Source organism: Drosophila pseudoobscura, chromosome 2 (assembly GCF_009870125.1).
Source record: "Drosophila pseudoobscura strain MV-25-SWS-2005 chromosome 2, UCI_Dpse_MV25, whole genome shotgun sequence".
Lineage (NCBI taxonomy): Eukaryota > Metazoa > Arthropoda > Insecta > Diptera > Drosophilidae > Drosophila > Drosophila pseudoobscura.
This window is the reverse complement of record NC_046679.1, coordinates 19692482-19711727: the sequence shown is the minus strand read 5'-3', so window position 1 is coordinate 19711727 and position 19246 is coordinate 19692482. Positions and strand designations below refer to the sequence as shown.

The 19246-nt window shown below is 41.0% G+C and overlaps 1 protein-coding gene across 1 annotated transcript; it reads left to right on the top strand.

The window, feature by feature from the left end:
- The first annotated feature begins 734 nt into the window (after positions 1 to 734).
- LOC4802183 (dipeptidase 1) lies at positions 735 to 16582 on the top strand. The gene is made up of 8 exons (XM_001359115.4): positions 735 to 1076; positions 7578 to 8309; positions 8378 to 8447; positions 8521 to 8697; positions 8767 to 8851; positions 8939 to 9014; positions 9127 to 9265; positions 14263 to 16582. The coding sequence occupies exons 2-8, from the start codon at positions 7663 to 7665 to the stop codon at positions 14368 to 14370; spliced, it is 1302 nt and encodes a 433-aa protein (XP_001359152.2). The 5' UTR covers positions 735 to 1076; positions 7578 to 7662; the 3' UTR covers positions 14371 to 16582.
- Positions 16583 to 19246: the final 2664 nt, after the last annotated feature.

The window sequence follows — 19246 nt, the reverse complement described above, 5'->3', positions numbered from 1 at the left end:
ACTCAACTCACACACCCAAACACACACGCAATGGGGCAAACAGCTGATTGAGAGAAATCTGAAATTTCCCTGTATTTGTATTTTTTTTTGGGAGAGTTGCTACAAAGTGGTTAGATGTTTGTAACGCAGAGAAGGAAGAATAACGATTTATCAAAAGTCTTGTCTTGTCTAGACCAATGAAAAAAGTACCTAACAAAATACATATTAACATAATATTGTTCTGGGCAGGATATTCGTTGGCAAAATTTTAGGGTATTTAACCCTCGGCTTGCAGTTGTGGGCTCTTTTACTGGTTTCGTTTGAGTGAAAGAGTAAAAGGACTCTTTTCCATGAGTAATTCTCTCGCAATGGCTATGCTCTTGGCACAGTTGCGCCTTGTTTGCGATGAAGAGGTTAATGTACTCCTAGGGCTTACGCTGAACAACTACTCCTACGAGTATGATATAAATTGATTGCGATACTTTGATTCCGTAAGTAATCTGTGGCTAGTTTCCCCTAAACCCAACAAAAAACATAAGTAAAATATGGGTTTCCATAGACATTTTTGGTCGCATTCTTATCTAACGCACCAGCCACTGCCACAGCCACATGGCTCTTTATTGTCCTTGCTCTCTCTCTCTCGCTCTCTCTCTGTCTCTCGTTTAGGCGTCACTCGGCTGTTGCCTTCGTGCGGAACGCCTTCGTGGGAGTGCTGCTCCTCTTGTTGGGGTCTTTGGGGCTTGCCCCAGTGTCATCCGTGGCTGCTTTCAGTTGGAATTCCTGCGTCGGCCGGTCGAGTAGTGTGGCCATCGTTCGGTATTTGTCCTGCCACACGTGTTGCGTTCCCACTTGCGCCTGTCTGGCGCTGCGTTCCGTTGCGCGTTTCTCCGAAAGATTACGTTACGTTTGCCCCATCGAGGCAGAAATCAAAGCGAAATAATAATAATTATTGTGTGAATGGAAAGTGGAGTGCACAAACAAGAGAATATACTAGCATTTCAGTGTGAAATTGGAGCCAAAAAATAAAGAACGTGAAAAGCAAAAAAAAAACAAAAAAAAACAAAAATAAAGAATGTTAAATAGTTTAAGCAGTTTTGGTAAGAATTTATGGCGTATAGTATATATGTTTCCATATATGTATATACACAGCATGTACTTCATATGCCGATTTGTGGTTATATTGAGAAATTGGTGGTAGCGCTTTCGGCATGCCCTTCATTAATATGCGACAGGCGACGCTGCCTCACCCACACCCATTGTCTCCTCATCTGCATTCTGCCCTAAATGAGAATGAGAATGAGTATCCTATAACCGACTGAGCAGCTTCCCGACTGCTGATGATAATGCTGATTCTTGCCTTCCGCAACAATTTGCTCTGAGCGTGGGGGCATGCCACTCAACCCACCCACAAAAACTCCACACACAAAACTCAACCAAAAACCCAAACTCTTAGTTACATTTCTCTAGCTTTTGTTTGTGCCATTTGTAAATTCTTGTTACCTTTTTTCCTTGTTTTGCAATTTTTGTACTCAGCGGTCGAAGGTCGAAGAAGGTATATCGTATTTCTGATTCAATAGTTTCCTGTCCGTTTGTATTTTTATTGGATGAAACAATGTATTCCTTTGAAACAGCTGTGATATTCCATGATAGCACTTTATTCTTATTTACCACAACTCAAACGGATAATCGGATACATTTTACCTTCAAATGTTTGCATACATTCTGGTGGATTTCAAGCCTTGTCGTCACTTCTTGAAAGTGTCTAAAATATAGGATAGATAAGGGATACTATCAATCAATAGAATTTTATGTAATTTATAAACAATTTCAGCAACTTTTCCATTTGATAGGATTTAAGATAATTTTTTTACTGGTGCCCAAACTATAAATCCCTGTAATAGGTATCCCATAGTCGGCTATCAATCAGGCTATTCTCTGTTGTACTCCGTTTTGTTTTTATTTGTTATTCGAACAAAGTGTTTATGAGTGCTGTCGGTCACTGGTGAACGGGTTAGACTTTGGCATTTTGTTTAATTTAAAATTTTTGTGGCATACAGAACCAGGAATGGCAATCTCTGAAAATGGCACAAATTGTGGTTTGAAAGTGTTTGGAAGCTGGGATTGTGTGAGAGAGCTCCTTTGCAGATGTTGAGTGCTTGAGTTTAGGCAGACTCAAACTTGTGTTATAAACCACTTATAACTTTTTCAAAGCTTAAGAAAATTCAGAGTTTTGCTTAGTGCAAAATGGGAAATTTTAATCAACTGCATTCCATGCAATAATATCCACCTCATACCAGCTTAAACTATATATTTTCATGGTTTTCATATCGTCAGAGCTCCTTCGAAAAAAATCAGTTATAATTTTTGCATTCGACCGAGTTGTGCGGCTCGCCAAAGAATGCGTATTTTGTTGTTGAATTCTGGGGAGCGACTTAGCTGCATTAACGAAAAAACGAAGATAAGTAGTTGGTCAGTGGGCTACTTGGGCTAATTGTATAGTCCTCGATTGTACCTTATTGGAGGTACACTTTCGATTTGAACTTCATATCCTTAATGGTATTCATGGCCTAAGTATAGGAATTTGTGCTTCTGGACAAAATTGACTGGACTCGGACCTTATTTTGGGTTCTTAGATTGGTCTAAAATTATACTCTCCTTTGGGGATTTTCCTTAAACCAAAAATGGGAATTTTTCTTTTATTTTACGAGTACTAATGGACGTCCTTTTTGGACATCTGTTGGACATTTCTATTTTAGATTACTTGTGGCATGCCGCAGCATACATATGTATTATTTCCATATATTCTAGGTCAACATTTTTGTGCTTAAGCTACACTCTAACTGCCACCCTCCACTCCTCTCCTGGCGCCATCGTTTCCCCGCAATTGGCCTGAAGTCGAGCATAAATTATGCATACAGAAAGAAGTGGGGGGAAATAAAAACAGCAAAAGGAATCGGAGAACGGTAAAAGCGAAGGCAAAGGCAAATCAAACAAACGGCAAGAAACATGAAATGTTGTAAAATAATTTCAATTCATTCTGGTACTATTTGGCATGCCCCAGGGTCCTTAACCGTTAACCGTTGCCTGTGTGTCATTGTATTGGTGCTTCTGCTACTCCTGCCGGGGCCCTCAAAAGCATTCTGCAGAATTTTTGTGTTCAGTTTCGCTTATTTATTGCCCAGAGAGAAAGAGAGCACAATGTGGAGGAAAACACAATAAACCGAAGCACCCATAGAGCACATAGAGCATCCTTGTTAAAGTTTCCTTTTTTCGCCAGTTTTCTTTCGCTATTCGCCATATGAGTCGTTGTTCTGTCGTTGGGGTTCTATTCAATTAATTTATGCCATACCCTCGTAGAGGGAAACTTTCACATTTGCGATGATTTTGATGGGAAAACATTTTTAAGGTGGTAGGAGGGGGTCCGGGATTGACGCGGCTCTGAGGTGGCAAACCATTCATGTGGCCATCTATGAAAATTACACAAATGTAATATTATTTACTCCATTGAGATGTTCATTTTGCTAAATTTGTATGTTGAGGTATTATATGGAGAAGTATCTATTCTTAAAGCCATCTATTGCTTCGATAACCTTATAAATTAAAATATCTGAATACAGATCTTGAAAAAAAATTCATCAAAATATTTATCATTATCTATTCATCGATATATTTTCATCAAATCAGTAACTCTCTCTCTCTCTTTATTTCTAAAAGATTAAATACTTTACTCTAAAGATAAACTGAAAAAATTCTGAAAAAAATAATTAATACTCTTTTTATTTTGATTAAAATTTGTTATGTTTTTCCAATAACAAATTTACTGACCAAATCCAATTACAAACATATATCTGAATTCTTGTTTTATCTGGTCTTGTGTACCCTCCATTCCATTACCAGACTTTCTAATATGTGTTTTTGTGCTTGTTAAATTTAAGTAGTATGAGCCAAAAATTGTTGAAAGGCCGCGAGAGAAACCTTATTACTCCAGCCAGTGGGGGCTGGGCATTCCTGCCCAGCAGGAAGGCAGTTCCTTCGAGGAGTGGAGTATCGAAGAAGATGTCGGTTGGTTGCCTTTGCCTTTGCCCATTCACATTGACTGTTTGCTACAATTCGCAGTGAATGGAATTTAGAGCTGAATGAATGGCAATGCCGGGGCATGAATGGCACAGGATGAGGACGGTGGCTTGGGCGGGACGGGGCGGTGCGGGCTTTGATTATAAATAACGTAAAGTAAGCGCACATGAATGCATTTTGATTGTCTGCTGTAGTTTACGGCACGTTTCCTTTATTTTTTGCTGCTCCTGTTGTTGCTGTTGCTGCTGCTGCTGCTGCTGGTGGAGTTGTGAGGAAAAAATGGAAATGAAACACGACAAACTCGCAGCGAAATATCTGAAGACGCAGCGCGGCAGGGGAGCAACTTCCTTAAATGGTGCACTAATGTAGAAAAGAAAAGCATTTTTTATATTTATTCGCTTGCCACTTTGCATGGAAATTCCAACTGCAACGAGGACATCGCATTTCCTTGCTGCAATTTTCCAACGCGCGCACTCCGGTTTCCTCGGCGCCCCACCACCACGCCATCGCATTTGCCAGTGCCATTTCCCCTCTTCTTCATTCTTATTCTCATTCACTGTCTCCTTTTCGTAGCCTCCTTCTTCCCATTTCTTTTTTTTTTGAGGCCATGCAAAATAATGTTTCATGTTGCAATAAATGTACGATTCAGTCCATGTGCCTCCATGGCCCTATCCGTTCTGGCACATCCCTACGCCCATGCATGCCACTCAAACAAAAAAAACCATATATAACATAAAGACAACCCCCCACCACTGCCCCCTCTACACACACATTGCACATACGCAGCGTTGTACGCAGTTATCCTTGCGCCCATTTCTGGCTCGTTCTGGCTATGCTTGGGCCTTGCCAACTGCAAGGCAGACAATTTATTAACCCTTTTTGATATTTAATCCGCTTCAATGATGCTTAAATCATCCATTGTGCTGTCTTTGTGGTCTGGTTGCTATGAGATTGTTTATGGTATGCAAAATTATTTTCTTCATAGATGTATGTACGTACGCCTGTTTTCTTTTTTCCTCTGACTGATCTCTGACTAAATATAGAAGTATCTGCCATTCCCTGTGATTCCGCTGACTTTTCCGCATGGTCTGCTTAAAGCAAGAGCTCTTCAAATTTAATTAAATATCTGCTATGTTGTGGCTCCTAATTTCGGTTCGTTTTCCAGGCGTAAATGTTTAATGAAGCACCAAACGTTTTCGATTTTACGAGAACCGACTTTGTTTACAGTGCTGGCAGTCTCGTCTCCGCTTCCTGTTAACCCAACTGGGTCTAATTTGGCTTCCTTTCGTGTCCTGTCCCGCTCGTTTCTCCTGCCATTGTCTCTCTGTATTAATAATTCGTGCGTTGCGTTTGTGTCACGTTTTGCATGGGCCCAAAAATATTCGTGGCGCGTTGCCCTTGTCAATGTTGTCATTTCCTGCTCATCGTTGTCCCCTGTTGATTTTTGCATAATTTCTGTTCGTCCAGATAGCTTAAGGATTGCGACAGAACCAAAAATCGAGGACAATATCGAGAGAGAGATGAAAAATGGTGAAGCATGAAATTCCATCAAATGGCAACCTAAAGCATCAGCATGAAGAGAATCTTTGAACCGAACCTCAATCAGGAGCAGCCCAGGTTGCAGAAGTTGGGACAAATATAAAATACAGAACACAGAACAGATACAGATACAAATGGAGAAGCAGACTAAACCAAGCAGAGCAGATAAGATATCGCACAGCGGAATGTTTTCATTTTGTTCGCAAGCATCGGAGCATGAAAATCAGCATACGGATTCCACTTACCCATCCCGTCCCCGTCCTGGCCCTTCCCGGTGCTGCTCCGTGGCTTTGTTGCGACCTGCAGGAGTGCACACACACCAACATTTGGCATATGAAAATGAACAGAAAAAGAATACGATGAAATACCCTCAAGGTGGAGAACGAGCTGGAGAAATGTGTACAAACAAGTGTTAACATAGTCACAAAAAATATGGCATAAAACGGTTGTTTTTTTTCAACGAGAAATTGGGAATTTAAAGAGTCAAATTATTGGAAAAAGTTTAGTTTATCTTGTTATTTATGTTTCCCTCTAATTTTTTCGAGATAAACCAACTTTTCTGATAGATTTGGGGCTATCCACTTTTTAAATATGCTATAGTTTTTTTATGGCAAGATTATTTTTACTTAAAAAAAGTATATTTTTATTTTCTTGGAGGTAGTGCATCTTTTTTTCACATAACCTAAGTATCCTTCACTTTTTAGCTGTTTCATAGCGTTATAGATGCAATTAAATACCATATTCTTGGTGAATATTTCGGAAACCATAACTGTTTTTAATTTGCGAAAATAAATTAGCTCTGCTTTGGTATCAAGATTTTTTCGTTCAGGCAAAAGATTTTTATAAAAATGTACAAAATTTGGATGGTACTTGTATTGAAATTGATCTCTGTGCAGTTGTTTGATAAATGGATTTTAATATGGAGAACAATATTTTAATGGAAAGAGAATAAATTTAATACCAGATTAGTAATTTCTGACCTACATCCATAAAGAATACAGTGGAATGAGCATTTTTTATGTACTAATCCAAAACTTTGCCAAGCAGTTCGCCCCAAATAGGCTTTGTTTTCTAACTCGAAGCGCACCAAAAAAATCGCATTACTTGTGGGATATGGGCACAAGTTGGCTAACATTTTCATCTGCTCGGTTTACCATTTCATTTTTGGCCATTACCTTTCTCGACTTCGAGGCTGACTTATGCGTTGAAAACTATTAAAGTAGTTTAGTTTAGTTTTTCTGTTTTGGTGTAGAAACTTTAATTTCACTTTCTGTGACAAGGAATATATAAATATTTGCCTCCTTCCCTACCCCAAAAACTTTGGCCAAGTCTCCGCCCACATACGAGGCGATAGTTCAATTTCTTCGGGAAATGCTTAGACCTTTTCTCCCTCTCTCTTTCTCTCTCTCTCTCTTTTTTCTCTTTACCACCTGCCGGGCCCAGGAAAAACTTTATGTCAAACAAACAAAAACGAAATTTCCATGGATAAAGTATTTCTTTGGATCTTTTTCTGGACTGGCCCAAACGGTGGGGGGAAAACTATTTAAATTTTCTATGATTTCTCTTTTTTTTCAGGTTTGGAACAGACCGGAGCGAAGTGGAAACTTTGCTATAAATAATTTTGCATTTTTATTGTGCATTTTATGCATTTTGTGCGCGATTTCGATTTGAAGTTGGGCTCTGAAATAAATATGAAAAGTTTTATTTATGTGTGCGTGGGGTGGCTGTGGCTGTGGCGAGGATTGGAATTGGGGTTGGATTTGGATTTGGATTTGGGGCGGTAGCGGGCTTATTTAGAAGCAGGGCCGTGGGCGTTATATTTATGACATTTGTTTGCCAACAACTTTCAATAGCTCAATCACGCCACACCCGCACATGCAATAGACTAAGTCGTATCCTCTCCATTGAATTCTCCACTTAACTCCCCCTCTCTCTCACCCCTTCTCTCTCTTTCTCTCTTGGCTTTTTTTTGTTTGTTTTTGTAGCTAGAACGCGGTGGAACACCATCAATGTGAGTGCTGCGGCGGCTTCTGGGCTCTACTGTTAGAGCGCCGCGCTCCTTGAGGGGCAATGAAATCACGGAAGCTGCCAAAGGGCTTCGTGCTTTGTGGCCTGAACTGTCTGACCTTCGTTTACTTCCCGCTCGTCCTGCCCATCCTGAAATGCTCGGCCGGGGCCGCGGCCGGCGCCAGCGGCAACGCCAAGGCCAGCGACGATTTCGACTATCGCATGCAACGCGTCCGGAATGTCCTGAAGGAGGTGCCCCTCATCGACGGCCACAACGATCTGCCGTGGAACATACGCAAGTTCCTCAAGAATCAGCTGAAGGACTTCCACTTCGGTGGCGATCTCCGGGAACTGGCTCCCTGGTCGTCGAGTGCCTGGAGCCACACAGACCTGCGCCGCCTCAAGGAGGGCATGGTCTCGGCACAATTCTGGTCAGCCTACGCCCCCTGTTCGTCGCAGCATCTGGATGCCGTGCAGCTGACACTGGAGCAAATCGATCTCATCCGGCGCCTGGTGCAGCTTTATCCTCATCACATGGCTCTTGTGACGACGGCCACGGGCATCGAGCAGACACATCGCACGGGGAAGATCGCCAGCCTGATAGGGGTGGAGGGTGGACATGCCATCGGCACCAGTCTGAGTGTCCTGCGGATGTTCTATCAGCTCGGGGCACGATACTTGACTCTCACACACACCTGCAATACACCTTGGTAAGGGTCCATAAACGTCTAAGTGTTCAAATGATTACCAAATGATCCTTTCCTTTCTTTGATATCAGGGCGGACTGCTGCAAAGTTGACGAGCCCGGAAAGTATCCACACATTGGCGGACTCTCGCAGTTCGGCAAGGTGAGACCATCCAACTACTACTCGTATTACGCTAGAAATAGCTGTGAAATAACTCCGAATATTTCTCTTTTAGCTGGTGGTCAAGGAGATGAATCGACTTGGGATGATTGTTGATCTGTCGCATGTGTCGGTGCCAACAATGCTGGATGCTTTGGCCGCCTCTAGGGCGCCGCTCATCTTTTCGCACTCCTCGGCGCATGCCATCTGCAACAGTTCCCGCAATGTGCCCGATCATGTCCTGCAACGCATTGTAAGTCCATTAAGGAGGCATTAATCTTTGCAGAGAGCATTAATCCTGTCCCTTCTATCCCACTGGCAGGCAATAAATGGCGGTCTGGTTATGGTCGCCTTTTATCCACATTTCGTCAGCTGCTCGGGACAGGCAACACTGCACGATGTTGTTGGTAGGTTGGGCTTCTGTTTGGGTTCTGGTTTCTGGTTCTGGTTCAAAAAGGGAAACATTAATCTTTAAACTGCTCTGCTCCTTTCAGCGCATATCAACCACATAAGGGAGGTGGCTGGCATCGATCATGTGGGCATTGGTGCTGGCTACGATGGAGTCAACTTGTGAGTACTTTTCAGCTATACGGCTCCCCACATACATACATATGTACTTCAATTACATTTCATTCCATTTGGCGAATTATGGTTGGTGTCCCTTTCTTCCCCTTTGTTGCAGAGTGCCCAAAGGACTGGAGGATGTGTCCAAATATCCGCATCTTTTTGCTGCTCTACTCGAGTCTGATAAATGGTCAGAGGAGGATATTGCCAAGTTGGCTGGCAGGAATCTAATACGTGTATTCAAGGAAGTCGAAGCGGTGAGTGTCCAGCAGCAAAGAAGCGGGGGAGAACTTTGGAGAAAATTTTTCACTTTTTTCTCTGTGGTATTTTTCAATTGTTCATCGTTTTGGCCTCTGAAGAATGTCTTGATACTCTGCCGCAGAAACTCAAAAAATGTTTCCAAAAAAGTTCTTTGACTGACTAAAGAGAGTGGATTTTCTAATCATATGAAATTATATAGAGTGGCTTTTCTTGATTTCTAGATTATATCATAAAATATAGTGTAGATTTCTTGAGGTTATTCCTTCTGGGATCTCTCTGTCCTTTGCTGTGTTTTCTTTAGTGCTGTTTAGTGTCAGACGCGTACCTGACCGACTTAGAGTCCGAAGCCAGTGCCAGGGCTGCAAACTAACACACATTTCTCAGCCAGCAAACAAACAAAGGAGCTGGAAAAGGACATTGCTAGAAACCCCACCCCACCTCACCTCACCCTCGGTTGTTATTACAGTTGGAAAATTCCTTTCACAAGGATAAAAGGAATAATGTGGCTTTGCAATGGAATTTGCACATACTTGGAATGGAAGCAGAAGCAGAAGCACCAGCAAAACCAGAAGTTGAAAGGCGGAGGAGCTGGAGCTAGCACTGGCAGGACATTGGCTCTGGCGTCGAAAAGACGCAAGTTGTGAAATAATTTTAAAAGGATTTTCAAATGCTTATTCCGATATTTATACACGAGGCATGACCAGCCAGCATGAACAGCAGGAGCAGCAGGAGCAGCAGGAGAGTTGAAGCAACAGCCGGCGCCTCAACAGCAGAAGCAGAATCTGCAGTTTGTTTGCAGGATGCGGTCAGCTTGTTTGCCGTCTGCTCCAAGGATACTGGAGGATACTACGAGTCCCATATACTCACATAAAGCCCAGAGTAAAGAGTACAGGGAATGGGATTGGTTTTTGCCATTCTGTTTCTTTTCGCAGGAGCTGTCTATGTCTATGCACTCCAGGCTTCAAGCAGCATTCAATTTAGATCAATGCGGGACTGGGACCAAAGCCCCTCTTTTGAGGAAGTTACTCCTCTTGCATTGAATGCCATTCGAGTGGAGGTTAGTACCACTCAAAGGCTGGCAAGTGGGTTTGTTTTTCAGTCGAATGCTTGGATGGATGCTTCGATGCATCGATGGGATGGCTATGGCTAGATGCTTGGCTAAACGATGCAGACGGGCACTTCAGCTGTCTCTTGTGAGGAGATTGGTACTCTCTCTATTGATGGGCTAATTGAATTATAAATTAAAGGAAAATGTGCATAAGAAATACTTAGAATGCGTGCCCCGAGCATATGTACGGGCAAAATGGCTTGGGGAAAATTCTCTTCTGGAATTCATCTTGACAAGAGTCGCCTGCTTGTGCTCCATAAAATCTCTGTTCTCTAAATCAAAATAGTTAAATTATTCTCATCTCGAATCTCGGACGCTCTGTCAAGCTTGTTCCTTTGGTTCCCAAAACCAATTTAAAGATTTAATAACAAGTATAAATCATACGCCCTCTTGAACGATACTGGTCGTCGTGGTCGTCGCTTTTATTGCTTTTGCTGATTATAAAAACCTCCTTTGGCACAAGTTGAGAAAGAGATGCCGCCGCAGCATTTTTTAATTTAGCCCTTGTCTCTACTCGGACTCCGAGAGACTGCCAGAGACCGGGCAAACTTTAATCATATTCTCAGAGCCTCCTCCCCCTCCCAGCCGCTACATTGTAATTAGTTTTAGTTCGGGGTGTATACTATATACTCGGATAAAAAGCAGGGAATACTTAGTGTCCGTCTGTGATTACAATTCGCACTTACCCCAGTACTATTACTGGACAAAAGGGGGCCGGCAAAAGTATAGCCTTACTTGCAGCGTGGTCTGATTAAAATCGTCCCGGGTTTTTATGGCGTTTTGCACTCAGCAGACAACCATATAGAGTCACATACTCGTACATATATATATATATATATTTACTGCTGTTTATTACATGGCCATAATACTCATTAAGAATTGTATTTTAATACGTTTCTGTTTGTTTCTGTACTTTTTATTTTCCGTATTTCAGTACTTGCCCTTTTTTTTGCGTGTGGTAAAAAGTAATTAAAAACGTTACCCAACCGCCTTTTATCTTTGGCCAAAAGCCCAGAGCCCTGAGGATTAAGCCAGAGAGCCATATAATATATATCCGAATGACATTTGCTTTGTTTTGGCTTTGCATCTGACCAAGTCTCAGGCTCTGGAGTTCATTGAACTGGAGCTGGCATGCAATTTATTGTTGCCTACTTAGGGGCGCCGCCAGTGTCGCCTGGCTCGTAATGCAATTAAATAATAACGAAAAGCGGGTCAAATGTTCAATTATTAGAAGCTTAATGCTGTTTTCGGGGTCTCTGGGTCGCTCTCTCTGTGTACACAGGGGATTTGGACCGGGGACTCGGTCATGGCTGTGATAATTAAGCAAGTCATAGAAATTAGGCAAAAGGCCATTTTAATGATTGCCATCTAGCACACAAGCGCACCACCATACACACACACACATACCCTTTCAAGCTGGACACGTACTCGGGGGGCATTCCAGTAAACATTTTCGCCTTAATTGCACGATATATCCTCCGTGTTTCCCCATAGTTTTCGAGAGCCATTCAAGGGCCATAAGAAAATCAATTTTTTATGACACATTTCCATCTTTTAGGGGGAGAATTTTATGAGCCAATAAATTATGAAAAATTTAAACACTAACGGAAGTCGTAGGCCGAAGTTTCCCCCCAATTCAGAACCAAAACGGGTTTCGAGAACACATTCCCAAGGTCCTTAAAGACAAACAGCAATTGCCACAAATTTGTGGGTGGCAGCGGGCACTGGTAGAGAACTGGAGAGCCCATAGCCCATAGCCCATAGCCTATAGCCCATGAACATGATAATTTTCTTGACGCCAGTTTTTATCTACACAAAAGCAGCAGAGAGGCAGCGGCAGAAAAGCCAAGGATTTCGCCCCCATCCCATCCCATACCATCACCAAGAGCAGCAGCCCTTCCAGCTGCTTGTGTCTGTGTAAATGTATCTTTTATTTTAGCCTTTTATATCTAATGCGAGAGCGGAGAACGGCATTTGGCACGACACATCGCCCTAGTGGCGGCAGCGGAGACTCTAGCTCCCGCTTCGGCTTCGGCTTCGGTTTTGGCCTGGTCCGGGGTGATGGGTGATGGGCCATGGGCAAATGTCCCCGGCAAATGGCAGCAATTTGTGCGAGACAAATTCATTTAAATATCTTTTGCCAGCCTTGTGTGGGGATCTCTTTCTCTAAGAACAGACAAGCACACCCACCCCCACCCCTTCTTGTGTGTATGAGTGCGAGAATGTCTGAGCCTGACCTTCTTACAATTGATTTGGCTTTGGGTTCGGGCTGCTGGGGTAGAGCCGGGCACTCTTCAACATTCATTTTACGCTTTGAACTTTTCACTCAAACTGTAACTGTGGAACTGTGCTTTTCATTTGTATAGAAATACTTGTAGCGTGGGGTACACAGGGGCATAGAACGCGGCTCAAAGGCCGGAAGAGTCTGGCCAAAAGGCAAAATGCACAAAAGTTCCCACTGCTGTGAGTGGGAGGGGTAGGGAGAGGGTCGGGCCTAGGACTGCACGCAAAGTGCAATGACTGAGCCAAAGCTGACGTTTTATTGTTGTTTGTGTGGCAGGGCGCACATAAAGCCTCATAAAAAAGTCGTAAATTCGATTGTTGTATGGCAAACAAAACACAGGAAGTGGGACGAGCCCCAAACTCGGGCCCAGTCCAACACAGCCTTTCCACTGCCACTGCCCCATCGTCGCCATCATCACCTCCCACTGGTGGGCGGGGGCTGCCTCAAAAGGTGTTTGGTGTTGAAAACAAAACATTTTCTCTCATTTTATTTCGTTTTTTCCTCCTTTTTTCGGCTTGTGGCATTAAATGTGCTCCAAACTTTTCCAGGGACGCAACTAAGGGTTTTCCTTTAAGTCTTTAGTATGTGTGAGAGTGGCGGAGTGAGCCAGAATGTTTCTATATGAATATTTAACTCTATATATTATTGCCATTTAAGGGGAAAGGGGGCTACGAAAAGATATACCAATTAGGAATGGGCATCATAGAAGTTAAGCTTTAGGAAGATTTAAGAATATTTGGAATCTTTTTAAGTGATACAAAATTACTAAAAAAAATTATTTTATTATAGCTTCTGAGAGTCAACCAATTCCATGATAATTTCTAAAAATTATTGACTTACCTTTAAGCTTAGTCAGCCTACACGACTGTTTACGCTTATAGAAAAATGGAATAGTGAAAAAAAGCACACCCATATTCAATCGAAATATAAATTATATTAAATTTTTTTAAAATATATTTAAGGTATAAATGAAAATATATTATTTAAATGTGAAATATATTTATTTTAAATATATTTAATACAATATATTGGCATGAATATTTTGTCTGGTTCCAGCAATACCTTCACACCCAAATACTAGACTTTTCCAAACTCATAGTTCATAAGAAAATTCCGTCATTGGTCTGTCTTTACACTGGGGGTGCTTGATAAACTTTAGAACTAAAGGATTCCATGGCACCATTCTTGCAAAAACCTTTTCGAAGCCCCATCGATTTTGTAATTTCCCTAATAGCCACTGATTTACGTCAACGTATACTTAAATCTAAGAAATTCATTACGAAAACGCCTCGGCTCAAAATTTATGGACAATAATAATGCCATATGCAGTATAAGGATACCCGAGCACTTTCAAGGAATCATTTTAGCATTTGAAAATGCAAACAAAACTTTGGCAATTACGCTAAATAACTTTTGTAAGTTGTGCCAGCAATGGCACAGCTCCTTCGGCTCTTTGGACTCCTTCGCGTATGCAATCAATTTTCATCAATCAAATGCAGCTGTTGGCTGACACACACACACACACACACACACGCACACTCGGATAATTGCTGATTGAGTTTTAACCAACGGAAAACCCCGTATTTTCTCTGTCGTTTTAGGTGCGTGATCAAATGGAACTCCTGCGGGTGCCACCCATTGATCAGTCAATTCCAGCCGAAGACATTATGGGCAGATCCTATTGTCGTTATCAAGGACCAAGAACGTGATAATTTCTTCATATGTAAAGTTCATCCCCCAGTCACACATATACATATATTCATCCACATACATATACGTACACATATACAAATAGAGCGAATCTCCCGCGGCGAGAGAATAGCAAAAAATTATGTCAAGCGTACGTGTTGTAAAGTGAAACTTGTTTTAGGTTAATTGACAAAGTTTTGCTCTATTTTTTGTTTTTGTTTTTTGTTCGTGTTTTATTTGTTGAGTATTGTTTGCTTGTCTATGTGTGTGTGTGTAGGCAACGCGGACACACTCAGTCATACACGGATACTCAGACATTTTTCAATCGCTCAGACCTGGGGCAGTGTTGGCCAGCTGGTGCCCGCCGCTGCCAGACAACTTTGTGCGCAGCTGGCATCGCCCATAAACAAATACAAAGTGGCAAGCAGAGACTGCCACATGCCACATACCACTGCACCCCCAACCCCAACCCTAACCACCTCTGTCCCTCCCACCCCCAGATCCGCCAACATTGTGTAAATATCATTGCCATGTTTATTTTTATCTCTAGCTCTAAGTCAGGCAGTGTCAGCGGAAAGAGTTGAAAAAGATAACTAAAGAAAAAACCAGGAAAAAACCTGGAAAACAGCACATAAAAGCTAGGAAAAAAGTAATCCCTATAATAGCTAAAGTAAAGCACAGTTAGCCCCAAATTAATAAACCCGATACAAAGTAAAAACGGGAAACCAAAAAACCAAAGCTGATCCCCGAAAAGTCAAGAGGAAAATCTAATTTTTCAGGAAGTATTTTTTCTATGAAAAAGTTATTAAAGTTTATCAAAAGGAAAAGGAAATAGCTAATAGTTAATACATAAAAAATACCTGTTACAGTTTTAAATACATTGTTGCCGGGCCAGTGGCCTTGAACCAGTGGGTTGGAGAGATTGACACGATTCCGATTTACGAATCGGGCTCATTAATCTCAGCCACTGAGCCGCTTTCATTAGCCCGGCGAATATGCATTCAAAAAGGTTTAATTACAATACGTTATTCGTTTAAAGCGTTTTTAATTTTGTTATTAACCTAAATGAAATTTCCATTTAATAAGTTAATTAACATTAAACATTTAATTAGCAAAGGTTTTTTATTTATATGAAAAAATACAGCAAATATATAAATGAGAAAAGCCAAAAAACCAAAAACAAAACAAAAAAAAAAAACAAAATGAAAGTTATTCAATGCACGCATTGAATGTAACCACATTTTTTGCATCATTTGGCAATTTGTAAGGCTTAAATGCCAATCTTTTAATCAATATTCAAATAAAGCAAAGCGTTGCGCTGCAAAGGAAAAACGGAAAAATGATGATGGTAAAAAACATATTGTATAATTAATAGATCCATACAAAATTCAACCCGCCAAAATTGCGAATAAGTTCACAAGGAAAACCCATTAAGCATGAAATAATATTTAACGACAATTGTATAGCCAGCATATGAGAAGAAAAGTTTGTTCAAGAACCATTAAACGCATATAGAAACCAATAAAACAAAAGACAAACACTCTCATACGAGTATATAGATATGTATATTTAAATGTTTTGTTTTTATTTAATCATCAATGATTTCGAGTTGGGTTTTTGTGGGGGTGGGGTTGGGAGGGTAACGAAAAGTTACCTTTGAACAAATTTTTGCAGCTCAACTAATAGATTAGATCCAACCTTTTTTTGGTTACCAAAAAATACGAAACATATTTAAAGTTTAAGCCAGGCGATGGGGATAGGCGCAACAAAGTAAAGGCAAAAATAACACATGTGATCAAAAATAAAATTAAATTACATATATATATACTATTACTATTTAATTACTACGATAATTTAATGTTTAACAACAGGAAAAAACAAAAATAAAAAGAACAACTTATTGAGAATTCAACAATTTTTGATTGCTGATGGAAATAGCAAACAAAAACTCAACTTTATTGATAACAATTAGAAAATAATGAAAGCGAAAAGAAACCTAATTAAATGTAACCCGTATAGAACAAATTCTCAAAATGCTAACAGCGTTAATACCCTGTAAATATTTGGATGAATACTGATCAAATTGTAATAATAATTGAATGGAAAAGTATGTCAAGTTGTGAAAAATGAAAAATAACCATATTCATGTGTGTATATTGGGAGGATGTCGATGTCGTAAATGGCCAGCAGAAGAATACCAACAGAAATATAAATAAATTCATAAAAATTATACAAAAACATATTAGAGTATTGTGTTATATTTGGGATCTTTGTGGGGGGAAAATCCATCTGCATGCCTCGTCAAGCTTTCAGGAAATCTGTTTCTGTAAGTAAGACTCGACTCCTCAGCAACCATCAGCACTTCAGACACTTTCCTCACTCACCCATTGTCTGGGGTTTGTTCTCTTATTGTGATGATTGCACTCGACACACTCTTTCGGCAAACACTTGTGCCACACATCCTGAGTACATCCTTCCCCCAGCAGCGCTCTTATCTGTCTGCCACAGCCGGATGGGAGGGATGGCTTGTCAATTTGTTCGGAAAAGTAAAAGGATTTCCAGTTTCCTTATCTTTGCGGCGTTTATAGTAGTACACCCTATACCAGAAAACAGAAACCAGAAACCAGAGAGAAGATAAAACTCCTGTGTTGGCCAATGTAATTTATGGCCAAAACCGTTCAAACAGTGAAAAATCATGAAAATTTATCTCATTTTGGTGGCGAAGGTCACGCAGTTTCCCTCAGTTTCCATCCAGTTACCAAACCACATGACTCAAATGCTCGTAAAACTTGCAAAATAATTCACATTTTGTTGGGGCTGCCACGCTGCGAGCGAAAAAACTATGCATCAAACGAAACGAAATGTATGTTTTACATAAAATTTCAATTAAATGAAATAAAGTTTCGGTTTTTGGGTGCGGATTCGGCGAGATTCGTCCTTGGCAAAGGGGCAGCGGCAGTGGCAGCAAAGTGGAGCGGAGCGGATTGGACTGCCTGGGGCTGGAACGTGCGTCCCGCTTAAATCATTTCGCTGGCAGCTGAAATGAAACTGGCAGTGGCAACAACTTTTGTTAAACATTTGTTACCAGCAGCTACAGCTATGGCTACATCTACAGTAGTGGCAGCGGCACCAACAGCCATCACTTACCAGCTTTTCCACTAATAAAAGTAATAAAAAAGGAGCACGACCAAACCGAAGCGATCCGAAACGAAACGAGTAGAGAGCCAAGTGTAAGAGCCATGGAAACCCATTTGAAAAATCGAACTGGTTCAATGGCTGCTCAAAGGCTAAAAGTTCTGTGGAAAAAATGCATTGGAACTGAGAAAATATTTCCTAATATATTGTTACGAGAAATATTATTTTTTTTTTATAATTTTCCAGCTTATATTGGACTCTCCCATGTGTTTTATTATCAATTAAAATGTTCTATTCCTTTCTCAAACTTTCATATAACATGAAAAAGCACTCAAGTACTCCCAAAGTTACTTTGCAATTTCTGTCCCTGAAGAGCCACAACCATTCGAAACTTTAAAATTGAAGGAATGTCCTAGTTTTATGTTTATTTAATGAAAACAAAGAAGGAGTTTGCTATATTTGGAAGTGAAATATAATTTATAATGAATGAAGGCATATCTTTTAAAAGATTCCAAATATATTCTTGTGCAAGGACATATAAGCCTCTTACTCGTTCTGATTTGATCAAAACAATCTACTCACTTCCTGGTTCCACTCGAAATTCCTCCAACTGGTTCCGCGCAGCCCTGGCAAGTCCACAGCTAAGTGGAGAAAAACCTCAGCAATAATAAATAAATATAAAAAATCGAGCGAAACAAAAGTGAAATAAAAAAAAATCATACTAAACATTTTCGTTTAGTTTCCAATGACGATTTGCTGGCCCCAAGCCGAACCCAGTCACCACCCTGCAGAACCTCTCTGCAGCCACCACCACCTCACCGCAAACAATGTTGCCGCCTTATCCAGTCGTTGGTCCGTGTTCATGCTCGACTTTTGGTGCCTCTGCCGTCCCCCATCCCCCGCCACTGGTCAATACCAACCCTTGGCCCGAGAAGTGCCACCAAAAAGGATTGCTCTACGCCATAAATTGTTGTATTTTATTGTCCAATTTCTTTTTATTATTTTTCTGCGTTTTCCCTTTTTTTCTTCTGCCTTCCTTTTTTCTTCTCGGGTTTTTCCGCGCTGTGTTGCTTATGCTTCATCTAGTGTTTTGCTTTTTTCGGGGGCACTTTTGGGCCACATGCTGGTCCTGTCCTAGGCAACTGGACCTGGAACCTAACCCGGGACCAACTTGGCTGTCATTCTCATTGTCGTTTTGTTGGGAAATTGTTTTTTAAAAATAAAATATAAGCACACACGCGCTAGAACATACACACAGATCTACTATATATATAGAATATTTAGCTTGAATTATTAAATGGACACAAGAATGGACACAACAATAGGACTGAGGAGAAGAGTGACCATGGACGCTTTCCTTTCCGTTCCGTTTCATTACTCTGCTTTTACTGGGTCTGCCAGTTAAACAATTAAGAAATTCCTGAAATATTCAGGATGTCAGTGCACAATAACTCAACTCTTCTTGGCTTTGCCCGAGAGATGGGCGTTGGGCAGGTGAAAATGTCTTCTTTCCATTGGAAACTGACCATGTGGGAGAGAGGAGAAGAGAACAAAGGAAAATCCAAATGAAAATCACACAAATTGAACGGAATTCGAGAGGGAGATACAAAGAGAGAGAGAAAGCAGCAAAACTGGTTTTCATTTTCGGCCAACAATGCGTATGCGTAACGCGGCAAACATTTTAATGAGCGTTTACATAACAAATGCGGCTTTTTTCCACCCACACTGCTGCAACCACAATGCCGCACCACCCACCACCAA

Coding starts and splice junctions, on each gene's coding strand:
- LOC4802183 (XM_001359115.4), top strand. CDS start 7,663: ATGAAATCACGGAAGCTGCCAAAGGGCTTCGTGCTTTGTGGCCTGAAC. Junction 8,448..8,520: donor GACTCTCGCAGTTCGGCAAG/GTGAGACCATCC, acceptor TTTCTCTTTTAG/CTGGTGGTCAAGGAGATGAA. Junction 9,015..9,126: donor GGCTACGATGGAGTCAACTT/GTGAGTACTTTT, acceptor CCTTTGTTGCAG/AGTGCCCAAAGGACTGGAGG.